Consider the following 12,280-nt stretch of genomic DNA (forward strand, 5'->3'; position numbering starts at 1 on the left):
GCAGCAAAGAAGAAGATCCACAGCTGCAAAGCAAGAGCCAGGAGAAAACAATAGAAAAGAAGAAATTCCAAGCTTCATTCTGCTAAGTCCCACCACTCACAATCATCCTTTCATCTTGTGCTGAGCTCGCTCGCTCGCTCGCTCAAGGTATCCTCAAATGCTGCATCTCCAGCTGCCGTCCCACCACCCCCACTTCCTCTCTCCCCATCTCTTCCCGCTCTCTCCCCTCCACTCAACCCTCTCTCTCTCCCCCTTTCCTCCTCCTCCTCCTCCTCCTCCCCTCTCCGCCTCCGCCTCCGCCTCCACCTCCGCCCTCCCTCGCCGCCGGCCCAGACCCCACCCATGCCTCGCCCAAGCCTCCGAACCCACCGCCGCCGAAGAGCCGCCGGAGGGTCCCATCGAGCTCCCTCCCTCGGCGCCTTCGATATTCGCGTCCACCGACGATCCCACTCCCCTCCAGGTGGCCACCAGCGTTCTTCTCACCGGAGCTATCTCTGTCTTCCTCTTCCGCTCCGTTCGGCGTCGCGCCAAGCGTGCCAAGGAACTGGTATACTTGTCACGATTCCCTTGTTGTTGCGTTTTATATTTGAACTGAATTTGGAACTAGTTGAGCTGGTCCGTTCATCGGTTGCTCCAAAGTTTCATCACCGTGGGTTTAAATGCTTCTCCTGTGAAGTTGAATATGGAAAAAGGAAAGTTCTTCCATTTGCCTTGTTACAATGCTGGATGGTTTTGCGGTTTCTCTCTAGTTGTTCGATTTCATTGAGAGATCTTTCTTGCTTGGTCCGTTTTTGAAACCGTGGCTTGCATTTTGATTGATTAGATCAGTCAATGCAGGTATAATGCAATGTGAGTACTTGTTGGTGCTTCACTTTAATGTGGTGTTGTTGTTGCTGTAGAAATTCAGGTCTTCAGGAGCAAAGAAGACACTGAAAGAGGAGGCCTTGGACAGCTTGAAAGCAATGGGGACAACCTCTATTCCTGCTAAGGCACCGCCTTCACCTGTGCAGGCACTGCTGGGTGGAATCGCTGCCGGTGTGATTGCTCTCATCCTCTACAAGTTCACCACCACCATCGAGGCGGCCCTCAACCGGCAGACGCTTTCCGATAATTTCTCCGTAAGTCCTCCAATCTTTAAGCTTCTCAGCCCTGTTACGCCCATTCTGATTCGACAATGATAATTGAGGAAGTTGAACTGTGACAGCTGGATGTTTGAGAAAACTCAGATTTGTGACTAGACCGAGAATAAACATCGTGCCTTCCCATTTCTCACTGTTTTAAGCTTCTCTTTTGCAGGTGAGGCAGATATCGATAACCATAAGGTTGACCAACCGTTTTTCTCAGCTTGTAGCACTGATTCTTTAAGCCTCATGCTCTGTGGTCAGTTTTATCTGGAGGTGGCACACAAGGCTTGCGCACTCACATTCATCGTCTCGTGTTTGCAGGACAATTGTGAATGGGTTATGCTACCTGGCGACATTCGCATTCGGCATCAACTCCATCGGTCTATTCCTGTATTCTGGTCAGCTTGCCATAAACTCCTTCACAGAAGGATCTTCAAGCAGACAAATCAACGAAAGTGACGGCCAATTAACGTCACCGGAGAGTCTTATGGATACTCCTAAAACAAATGACAGCCAAGACAATGATAAAACGGATAGTACACAGTGACAGAAGATAAGTATTGTTACTTATGCTGGGATCTATTTAAAGTGATTTTTTTACCTCAGTCTGCTATATATGTTTCTACTTTGAAATGCTAATCTTCTATTCAGAAAAGATGTCAACCTTATATACGTGGCTATTGCACGCTTTTGGGCTATCCATAATAGTGCTGCATATTAATAGTTTAATCAGTTGATTTATATACCAAAGTTCAGGAGATGATCTGCATATATCCATCTGCTAAGATTTTCAGTCGAATGTAGTTTTGGCAATGTTTCTTCGTTTGGAGAAGACAGCTGTTTTATTATGCGTATTCCTGCGGTCATGGACTTGCTTCATGCCTTCTCTCCACAAAGTTCAATACCATCATTGTATGGGTTGACACTTTACAAAAATTCATTTCACAGATGTTCTTCAGAATTTTGAGTAAAAAATGCCTGCTTTTCGTCTTAATATACTTGTTTATTATGTGAATAATCATACGGTTTTAGAGCTGAAATCTTTACATATGTTACACAAAGCACAATGGATGAATCGTGGCAGAAGTTCTGAGAGGATGCATTGTTTTCAAGTGCACACAAATGTAAGAAAGATCATCTTTTGTGCAGTCTTATGCGACATAGATGAGCAAATTCATGCATGTAGTTTGACCATATATCCCTAAATGATCACAGCAAAGTAATCTAAAAGGAATCGGAGTGGCTGTATGAATAGGAACGCTTGCAGAATGGAGCAATTATGAACTGATAAAAGCGGATGGAAAGAGTTAAGCACCAGAACTAGAGAACCCTTGAACATACTGTTAACTCTTTGAGCTTGCCGGTACAAACCAGCTCTCCGGCGAGGACTTTCTCGCCAAACAGCAAAACCGCCTCTTTCACGGACTTGAACGGTGCCCTCTGATCAATTTTGACCCCCTCACCATCACATTCAAGCCTTCCATGATCTCCTGATTGAGAGGAAGTATCAGAGGGACTTGGATTTGGAAAGAGGAAGGGACGCTTGGGATTCTCAGCCCAAACCAAGTGAATTCACAGAGCTTCATTTCTCTCTTGCTTTCCTGGGCTTTGCTCCTAGGTTGGGTGGGATATTTCTTGCTGTTTCTTTTATCAAAACATCTGCAGTCTGAGATGCTTGTCCAAATCAGCTAATGGAGACCAAGAATTAATCCATACACCTCCTAGCTCTCTTACTCTACCGTTTGCAGAGCCTAGTTATGAAATATGATGATCTGGTGACTGTTAAATTCAGTGATGAAGTCCAACGATGTCGTGAGAGAGATGAGTGATCCTTGTAAAAGTGGTTAAATTCATGTTGGGAGTCTGCAGAGTCACTATCATCGTCAACAAAGCTCAAGGTGCATACTGTAGAGCTCGGAGTCCCTCTATCTGGAAGTATGCCATGTTCTGTTATGGCATTTCAAACGCTAAATCACGTTCCTATTTAGTAACTACAAATTTTCAAGGGTTCATTCACTTTCATCACATGCCCGCGAGAACATTAATCTACAGAAGTCCTTAAACAGAGTCGACGATTGTCTCCAGCAGCTCTCTGATCTGTCTTAGGGTTGATCCCTCTATCGTACTCTGCTAATCATGAACATGTTGTTATAGTGTCATGAAACGATTCAATCACTTGGACAAACGGTTATTCGAGAATTGTGGGAGCTCCAATCGTTTCCTAGCAGAAAAACATGTCTTGTCTCCGACAACACTGGCAACACAAAAATGAAATAAATTTTCAATTACTCTTTGCACCTCACCTACTATGTTAGTGGCATTCGGCAAGAAGCGCTCCCAAAGACGCTTGGTGACAAAAAGTGCTCCAAAGCTAAAAGTCTCGCTGACCGAACACGGGGGAAAGAAAAGCGAACAATTCTCTGCTCCGGAAAGGCTGAGATTTCCTGCGTAGGTTTTCTTCGTTGGAAATTGATGGACAAGGAATCTATACACCTAATTTTCAGAACTCAAACTTCAAAGCCAAACCACAAGAAAAACAGGGGAAGAAAAGGACAGAACACGAAAGCAGATCCCACTGATTTAATTAGTCTTTTGAATCTCTTTACAGCTATGCACACTTTTACATGCAAAGATATGGCTAACAGCCCCAATCCTTGTACCATCACAAACCAGCGACATAAAAAAGAAAACAGTAAACAGTCCAGTCTTACTTTTTGAAGCTTTGCAATACCCTATTTTTTTTTTTTTTTCAATACCCTAATTTTGTTATCCAGAAAAGCGCAATTTTTTTTTAATGAGATTAAAGAACAGGGGCCATCAATCTGATTCATCCTTTTAGCCCAGAAAAAGACATCACGACGATTCTGGATTGTCAGTGCCAACACGTGCACTTCTGCGAGAAAATCTGGATGCTGCAGCACTATGGGCTGTTGCTTGCTGGATAGGGTTTCATCTTTACAGGACCACTCGCTGGATTTATCTAAGATCGTGAACTAGCGATGTCCTCCTCTGTTTTGCTGTCCAAATGCACCTGGTGATTCCGGGCTTATGGTAAACATATCCAAAAGACCATCCAGAGGACTAAAGTTCAGGAGACATGTCTTTCATCTCCATCTCACCCGGACTATTTCGAATACCACTAGTGTATTTCCTGCCAATTATGCGAGCCCCCCAATACATATAGGCGGTGAGAACCAAAGAGTTCCCGACGACAATGATTAGTGTTCATTATGCCGGGGATCAAACGAATACACAGATGAGATGGGCGCAAGCTTCTTGCTGTTCAAACATTTCTTTTTTTTTTTTTTTTTTTGGGGTCAAAATTCTAACATTTCTTTGAGAATGACAATCTTGCACCTATTCCAGATACAATAAAAGGCCAAAGAGGAGCATCTCATTCTCAATTATTGACCCATCTTTAGACCAATGCACAAGCACAATCCTGTACTCCACACCTGCTTTTTTGTACCCTTTCTCTTTTGTTTTGATCTTAAACTATTCTTCACTTTGCGTGCTTGTCCTTTCACCTCAAAGAGAAGGGAGGAAAAAAGCAGAGACTTGGCAGAGGAAAATTCGACAATGAGAAACCCTTTGGGCTTAAGAGCCTGGAAAGGAAGAGGCTTTTCTTTAGATGGTCCACCAGGCCCCTGCGGGATTTGAAGAACCAGAGGACCTAAGCGGCTTTAGAAAAAATCCCTTTTACTGTTACATTTTCATCTTTCATCTCATCATCCAACGGCCTCAAATTGACCCATCTTCATCTTCGCTGCTAAATGGTCCCGCCAGAGACTCTCAGACAACCTTTAACGGTTGGCTCGACATGCGCATTTTATGACAACTAGACATGAACCAAAGAAACAGAACAGAAGAACATCACACCATAGACAGGCACAACACATCTCTCGAGTCTCTCTTACCTTTCGCTACTCCATTCATTCACCAAAACTCACATGGATAGCTTTGGCTGCATCGATCAATCCAACCGCAAAGCAGAAGTTGACACTTGAACCGCAAGGGCATTGGCACCAAACATGTGACATGCGGCTTGAAAAGCAAAGCAGCGTCGTGGAAATTTATAATCCGGTGGAATTGAGAGAATGAAGGAAAATGAAGATCATTTAAATAGACCCACCAGATAAAAATTTACACAGAAGCTACAGCAGTGAAATAACCTGCGAAAAGACTAGACTTTTAAAGCTAAACCCCATTTCACAAACTTTCTTCAACCAACGGAAAACAGAGGGACCAAAAGTTAAAAAAGAATTCACTAACTCCCATAGTTTCTAGCAGAATTACCTATACAACCATCGATCAAGCCGGTTTCAGAATCCGACCCCAGCCGCCTTGACCCCGTGCGTAGCCGGGCGATGCGGCTCGAGCTTCCTGTTCTTCCAAAAGCAAGCATCCGGCGCGAGCTTGGTGGCCGACTGCATAGGCTCAGACTTGCATCTCGTGAGGACAAACGGCTCACGAGCCTTGGCGCTCTCCAGCTTCTGCTCGATCATCGTGGCCATCGACTCGGCGCCGGTGGCTCGAGCCGCGGCTCTCGGCGGCAGGGAACAGGAGTTCCTCCGCGGCTGCTGCAGAATGTGGGCTTGCTGAGCCGTGAGAGCCGAAGCAGAGCGCTTGGATTCCGCATTGCCCGCCCTTTTCTTCGGCTCGTCCTTGCCCCCGTCGGTCTTGACGGGGATCTTGCCGACCTGCCTTTCCGGCAGCCATCGGATGAAGTCCGTACTGCAGACCCATGTTTCCTTGGAGACCTCCATAGAGAGCTTGGGCTCGCACATCATCAAGAGCAAGCAATCCGGCAGAACTGACTTCTGTTGACTTCCCTCTCTCTCCGTCGACTTCACCTGCTTCCCCTCGGGCCATGGCGGCTTCAGGCCATTGGATTCGGATCTCTCGTGCGGGGGGACGGTCACTTGGGCTTCTGGGTCTACTAGGCCAACGGCCTCCTCTGTTGGAGCTACAAGTTCAACGTGAAACCGTGACTCTATTTCATGGTCTTCATCTCCTCCCGATTCTTGATTTAGCTGTGCGGACAAAACATCATTATCATGATCTCCATCATCTGATTCAACTCCATGCTCATGGTGGGCTTCGCCTTCTTCAGTGTAGGTGTGATCTTGTACTGAAAGCTGCAAGTTTTCTCCGTCTGCGACTGCAAAACACCTTACCTCTGTTTCTTGCGTTGTCACTACCTGACTAGTCACCTCCATTAACTCCTTCACCTCACCTCCTTCTTCCTCTAGCACTAGCACCTCCTTGACTTCTTCTTCGTCTTCTTCTTCCATGATCTTCTGGTCTAGTTGTTCCTCTAGCACATTGACCTCCTGGTTCACTTCTTCTTGGTCGTACTCCCCTCTTTCCTCCACAGTCAAACTCGACTCTCCGAGAAGTCTACTCTCCCAGCTAGCTTCAGCAGAAATCCACTTCTCACTCACTTCCTCTTCTTTATCGTCATCCATTTCATGCTCGACTTCACCACCTTTCTTCACTTCAACTCCCTCATTTTCGCAACCACTCGCGACAAAATTCTCACTCTGATTCTCATCTTCATCATTACCGTCCACTACAACCGGAGGAGCCTCACAGAACCTGCTAGCAAGAGCAGCCATTTTCACGGGATCAGATCTACACCTCATGAGCAAGAGCGCATTCTTGGGTGGAATACTAACGCTCGCTCTGCCTCCTCCATCGTCTTCCTCAACTTCACTTCTTTCTCTGCATATTTCTTCTTCATTAAACTCGATCCCCTCAAATGCCCTCCTCCTGTAACTCCCACTCCCCTCCGCTGCATCCGCAGCCGCAGCTGCCGCTGTCCTCTCTTCATCTCCAACAATTATCTCCACTTCTCTGCCTCTACCCTCTCCTTCCTGCAACGCCACGAGCCACCTTGCAATCACAGCTCCACAGGAACTACTGTTGTGATTGCCCGAATGGCCATTCTCGCCATTGTTAGCCCCTCCCTCTGTCTTCTCTTCCTTGGACATGCATGACGATCTGCACGGCAAGAAGCAGTTCCAATCCGACCCGAAGGTCCTCAAGGCCTCGCAGATCGTCACGGGGAAGTGGACCCACCTCTGGTTTCTGTGAGGCAAGCATTCTTGATTGTTGCCCTGCTGGTTCTGGAAGTAGAAGCTCTGCGTTGCCTCCGTGCTTGGCGCACCATTACTGATCTCGAGCTTCCTGAAACTGACTTCTCCACCTCCACCACCGCGCTTCGAGCGAGCCCTCAGCTTCTTGCCCTGCTTCTTGGTCTTGACCCTCACTTGCCCAATGCAGGTCACCTTGGGAGACGACGGCTCTGGGTTCTCGAAAGCGGACCCACGTTTCTTGCCATTCGTGGGGAACATCGGCGAAGCTTGGCCTGCGCCTTTTAAGCTGCCGTTGCTTCTGAGCCTCCTGCTCAGAGAGGAGGAGAGCGAGATCTGGGGGGTCTGGTGGTCTCTGGCTCGACCTGGGCTGAGGATGGATTTGGAGATCTTCATGGAAGAAGAAGACGAGAGCCGAGACGTGAAGCAAATAAAGAGCTCGCCAGTGGTGTTGCTGCCGCCGCTGCTGCTATTGATGCTAGTCGTGCGATGGGGTCTATCTGAGTCCATCTCGCTCTGTTTTTCTTGCTCTCTCTTGTTTCACCTTGATTTGACCATTGTTGGGAGGGTGAAAGATTTGACCGGGCGTGATAGGGGGTGCTTGGGATCTTTTGCTTGGAGGGTGAAAATGAAAAAGATCATTCAATCATTCGTGGAGGAGGGGAGTGGAGAGATGGAGGACCTGATTGTGGTAATGGGGGTGAAAGTTGCGAGAGAGAGAGAGAGACTGCAGAGGGGAGGGATTGAAGAAGAGAGAGAGAGAGAGAGAGAGAGAGAGAGTGTGTGTGTGTGTCTGTGGGGGAAGATGACGAAATGCTGTTTGTCTTTAGTACAATGGAACCGAGCGAGGGTCTGGTTCGATCTTGCAAAATTAGTGCGACATTGTAATTATGGTGTGAGTCGTGTGACCATAATGTCCCTGGTCTTCCTTCCCGTTCAGTACTGAATCATCATGACGATGATCTGTCCATCCATGTGGATAAAAACATTTTCCTGAACCAACATATCATTTGTCAAAGTTTGGAAATGATTTAGACAAGTCAAAAAGAAAGTAACAAGTGTCATAAACTAGCGAAGGATTGCAACGAACATCAGGCGATCGCTGTCGAGTCGAGACGAGCGATCTTTCGTCAAACCGCCCCATTTTCAATGTCCATCGTCGTCGATGGAGCCTAGAGTGTCAGGCCGTAACACCCCAACGATGAAAATTTCGCCAATTTGATCTTTGGTAAACCAAATTATGAGTCAAAATAAGGTAGGAAGCATTGAGCTACGAGTTTGACCTGCACATTGAATTTGATGGTGTGCTGCAATTAGTGAAGCCCCATGAGTTGGAATGAAAGCTAGCTCATGGAGAGAATGTCCCGCTGCCATTATAGCCATGTGATGAGGCATTGAACGTGGCCAGATCATGGGACAGTGCCGCCTTGAATACGACACGATGCGAGGGGTGAAATGGTAAATAAACGTCCCCCCCTCGGGAATATCATAAATTAAAACGTTATTAAAGCTTCGGACAGTCTCGTGTACGTGGCTTTTTTGGTATTTCTTGAAATTCAGAATAATAATAATAATAATAGCCATTCTCCCGCAATTTGTCGCTAGCGGAAGACCACTTTTTTCATATCACCCAGTGGCGATTCCGTAAATACTCCACGAAACGGCGGCCCATTTGGTAGGGAGGTCACATGGGGGTGCGTTCACTGCGACGGTGACTGGGGAAAAGAGGAGAATCCGAAGGCGCACGTGACTTCGAGACCGGGGGATGTGGGCAATGATAAGGGAGTCGGGGGTCGGGGTGGGAAAAAGGAAGCGGGAAGACCCACACGCGGGGCTGGAGAGTGGACGCCACCTCCCGGACATCAGTACGGTTCCTCGATCGATGGGAGACGCGGCACGCTCCCTGGGCTCGCGCGTGCCGGCATGTCGGCTGCTGTGTCCCGCGCACAAGCATAGAGAAGCGTGGCTGCTTCGGGCGGCGCGTGGACTTGGACGAGAGATGCGGAAGACCACTAACACCTTTAATAAATAATAATCCTCTCTTCTGACCAAATAATAATAATAATAATAATAATCCTCTCTTAACACTCTCCCGAAAGCTACTCTTTTAAATACGGCGTAAAATTCGACAAAAAAAATACGATGTGTAAAAAAAAAAACACGGTGTAATTAAAGCTAAATTCGACAAAATAAAATTTAGTTTCCGGGCCCGGGCATGTTAAAGCCCAAAAGTTTTGGGGCGGGTCAATTCGGGCTTTCGGGCCAGTGGGCATTTCGCTCTGCCCTAATGAGAACCCTCGTTTATACAAAAAAAAAAAAATGAGACCCTTAGTCCGATGCACGTCACGTAATTACTATGTACTATAGTATTAATGTGTCCCCAAAGCAGCCCAAGAAATACCTCAATACAACGATAGCGGTTTTTGGATACTTTGACCCAAAAAAAAATTATGGCTGCACTATACAAATTCTAAAATATGTCGTGTATATACAATTGGGTCTTAAAATTTATACAAAATATAATTAAGTGTTAAAATTTGTTAAATTTGTGCAATCGAATTCTTCCATTGTCTTCGTCCAAATAAGCTAACGGATAATACCATGGCTTTTTTGTTATCTTTTCCCTCATATATGGTTATGACATGGCTAAAGCACGGAACATAAGATCATCAAAGTCCGCCGACACCGTCATTGATGCCGCAAGCCAACTTCATGCTAAATGAGGGGCGGGTTTAGGTTTAGGGCCGATGGTGGGGAGGCGGCGATACACCTGCATTTGTCTTCTTCTTCTTCTTTTTTTTTTTTGTAAAGTTTGCATTTTTTTTCTTTTTTGTATTAAAAAAACCATATTCGGACCACAACGATATCGTCTAAGCCACGTCGGCGCTCCGTGATACATAAGAAATGCTTAAAAGAATATCGCGTTAGTATTTTTGATGAGCTAAATTATACGAAATTAATGAATGGGGTTTTGAACGTTATTAATTATATCACTTAAAAATTTTAAAATTTAATAATAAATTCGTGATGATTTTCGAAATTTGTCGCGTAGTTATCCCCGATGATCCAAAGATAGGACTTCCCATGTGGTTAAGGTAGGAGCTGAAACGAAACCCTAGAGTCTCGAGCTGCTGCTGCTGCTGCGGGCAGAGCGAGGCGTGGGAGCAAAATGGGCGAGTCAAAGTCAAAGGGTCGCTGGCAAAGCGAAACGGTGGGGTTTGACCCAAAACGAGGAAGCAGACAAAAAGCAAGGCATTAAAAGCCGCATTAATCTTCCCTTTTTAATAATCTAATCCCACTTTCTAAAGTAGTATTATTCTTTGGGCTGGTCTCCACTCCTCTCCTCTCCACGGCGGAGTTCCGCTAATGCCAGCTGTCACGGGGGAAAGCAGGAGTTGGATGTGGATCGGAGTTGGTAATTTTCTAAAGAGCTACTCATTCTAGACCTAAGTAAGTGCTTAAATAGCTTCGTCCGGCCTTTGAGACGTTAAAATTCTTGATATTCCTTAAAATGAAAGGATTTTTTTTTCTCTCAGCTTAAGAGGATAACAATGAAAAATGTAAACTTCACGTTTAACTTTAATTGACTACTGTCATGTATTAGCTCCTACGAAGTTGGCATGTACTTCACACAATGGTAATTAACCAATTTGCTAGCTACGTACCCTAGTCTCCTCTCCATAGAGTCCTGCTAATGGTAGCTGTAATGGGGAAAGCAAGAGTTGATGTGGATCAAAGTTGGTATTTTATATAGAGCTACTAACTCCGAACTGATATACGCATATCATATTTATATTAAACTTATTTTTTTTTGTCACAAAAACTTTCAAAATCGATACCCTCGTATCAATTTTATCCAAAAATAATTCGTGTGTACATTAGAAATTACAGGAATATCAGTTTAGGAATAAACGCAGCATAGACTTATCAATTTAAAGTTTTTTGCGACATAAATTATTGGGAAAACGGGGCATGAGTGCACCAATTTGGAATAAATGTGATATAAGTATACCAGTTTGAAATTTTTTTTCTAACACAAAAACTTATTTTTTTTTTTTTTTTTGCAATACTAGCACGAAGAGCACAATGAATCTTAGCCGATAAACGAAATGGATTTTGTGGGCGACCCGTTACGATCTAACCATCAAGATTCAATAGACACATGCAAACGGTGTATTTCCTTTTTATATGGTTTTTCAATTAACGTTCCGTTTGCTTTGCTCATCGCATGATGCCCAAGCGGTGGTCCCCACCTACAGTGGGCCAAGATAATGCACTCCCCAGTCCATTGATGGGCCACAGATTGGGCCAGCCTTTTCGGACGTACAAATTGTACATCCGTCCTTTTTTTCGCTTGATGTAGGCTGCATCCGTACGATTGCAAGTGACCCTTTTAAATAAAACGGATTGAATCGTTTTTTCAACTCAATAATAGTCAATTAGAGTCCGTCACATGACGGTATATCGACTTCACGCGATGGGGTCGTAAATTCTTGATTGATTCATTTATTCGCCGAGCATAACTTTTTCATCCGACGTCCCATTCACTCCATTTTTGCATCGACGGAAAATTTGTGACTCGATTCTTCCATAAATGTCATTCGATTTTCAAGGAAAAAAAAAAAGGTGTTCGATCAAATTGAACCGAACCCGTAGCTATGATATATCTTCATTAAAAATCTGATCACTGTTTACCGAACTGCTAATTTAGATAATTAGAAAACTTCACCCCTCATTATCATATAATTGTGGTTTCAGAATTGATATTCATGTGGTTTTTGGCCGAATTTTGATGGGGCATAATTTTTCCATCCGAAATCCTATTGACGGAGAAATTCGTGACCCAATTATTCAAATGCAGTTCAATTTTGAAAAAAAAATGTTGGGATTGCGATTTTTCAAAACTTGGATCAAACGGCCGGTCATGTTTCTGATTGCTTGTATTGATCATGAGATTTGTGATTCGACAGAATAAAGAGGCGCCGACATCTACAAGTATTCATTCTTCTTCACAAAGGCTAATTTGGGGATAGACGTGCTTCCCTCACATATTTACAGGTT

General features: G+C 44.9%; 2 protein-coding genes across 2 annotated transcripts; one reads left to right on the forward strand and one right to left on the reverse strand.

Moving 5' to 3' along the window:
* Positions 1-80: 80 nt before the first annotated feature.
* Positions 81-1,895, forward strand: LOC115755086 (ras-associated and pleckstrin homology domains-containing protein 1). The gene is made up of 4 exons (XM_030694362.2): positions 81-547; positions 900-1,118; positions 1,297-1,322; positions 1,446-1,895. The coding sequence occupies exons 1-4, from the start codon at positions 158-160 to the stop codon at positions 1,669-1,671; spliced, it is 861 nt and encodes a 286-aa protein (XP_030550222.2). The 5' UTR covers positions 81-157; the 3' UTR covers positions 1,672-1,895.
* Positions 1,896-5,222: 3,327 nt separating this feature from the next.
* LOC115755033 lies at positions 5,223-10,459 on the reverse strand. Its single transcript, XM_030694273.2, has 2 exons — positions 10,450-10,459; positions 5,223-7,901 (listed from the first exon to the last, which is right to left on the reverse strand). The coding sequence occupies exon 2, from the start codon at positions 7,727-7,729 to the stop codon at positions 5,447-5,449; it is 2,283 nt and encodes a 760-aa protein (XP_030550133.2). The 5' UTR covers positions 7,730-7,901; positions 10,450-10,459; the 3' UTR covers positions 5,223-5,446.
* Between the last annotated feature and the right edge of the window lie 1,821 nt (positions 10,460-12,280).

The sequence above is a fragment of the Rhodamnia argentea genome, chromosome 2 (genome assembly GCF_020921035.1).
Source record: "Rhodamnia argentea isolate NSW1041297 chromosome 2, ASM2092103v1, whole genome shotgun sequence".
In the NCBI taxonomy this organism is placed as follows: Eukaryota; Viridiplantae; Streptophyta; class Magnoliopsida; order Myrtales; family Myrtaceae; genus Rhodamnia; species Rhodamnia argentea.

Excerpts from the sequence above, each read along its gene's own strand:
- LOC115755033 (XM_030694273.2), bottom strand. The coding sequence starts at position 7,729 with ATGGACTCAGATAGACCCCATCGCACGACTAGCATCAATAGCAGCAGC.
- LOC115755086 (XM_030694362.2), top strand. The coding sequence starts at position 158 with ATGCTGCATCTCCAGCTGCCGTCCCACCACCCCCACTTCCTCTCTCCC. Across the intron at positions 548-899 it reads CCAAGCGTGCCAAGGAACTG|AAATTCAGGTCTTCAGGAGC; the intron begins GTATACTTGTCA and ends TTGTTGCTGTAG. Across the intron at positions 1,323-1,445 it reads CAGATATCGATAACCATAAG|GACAATTGTGAATGGGTTAT; the intron begins GTTGACCAACCG and ends TCGTGTTTGCAG.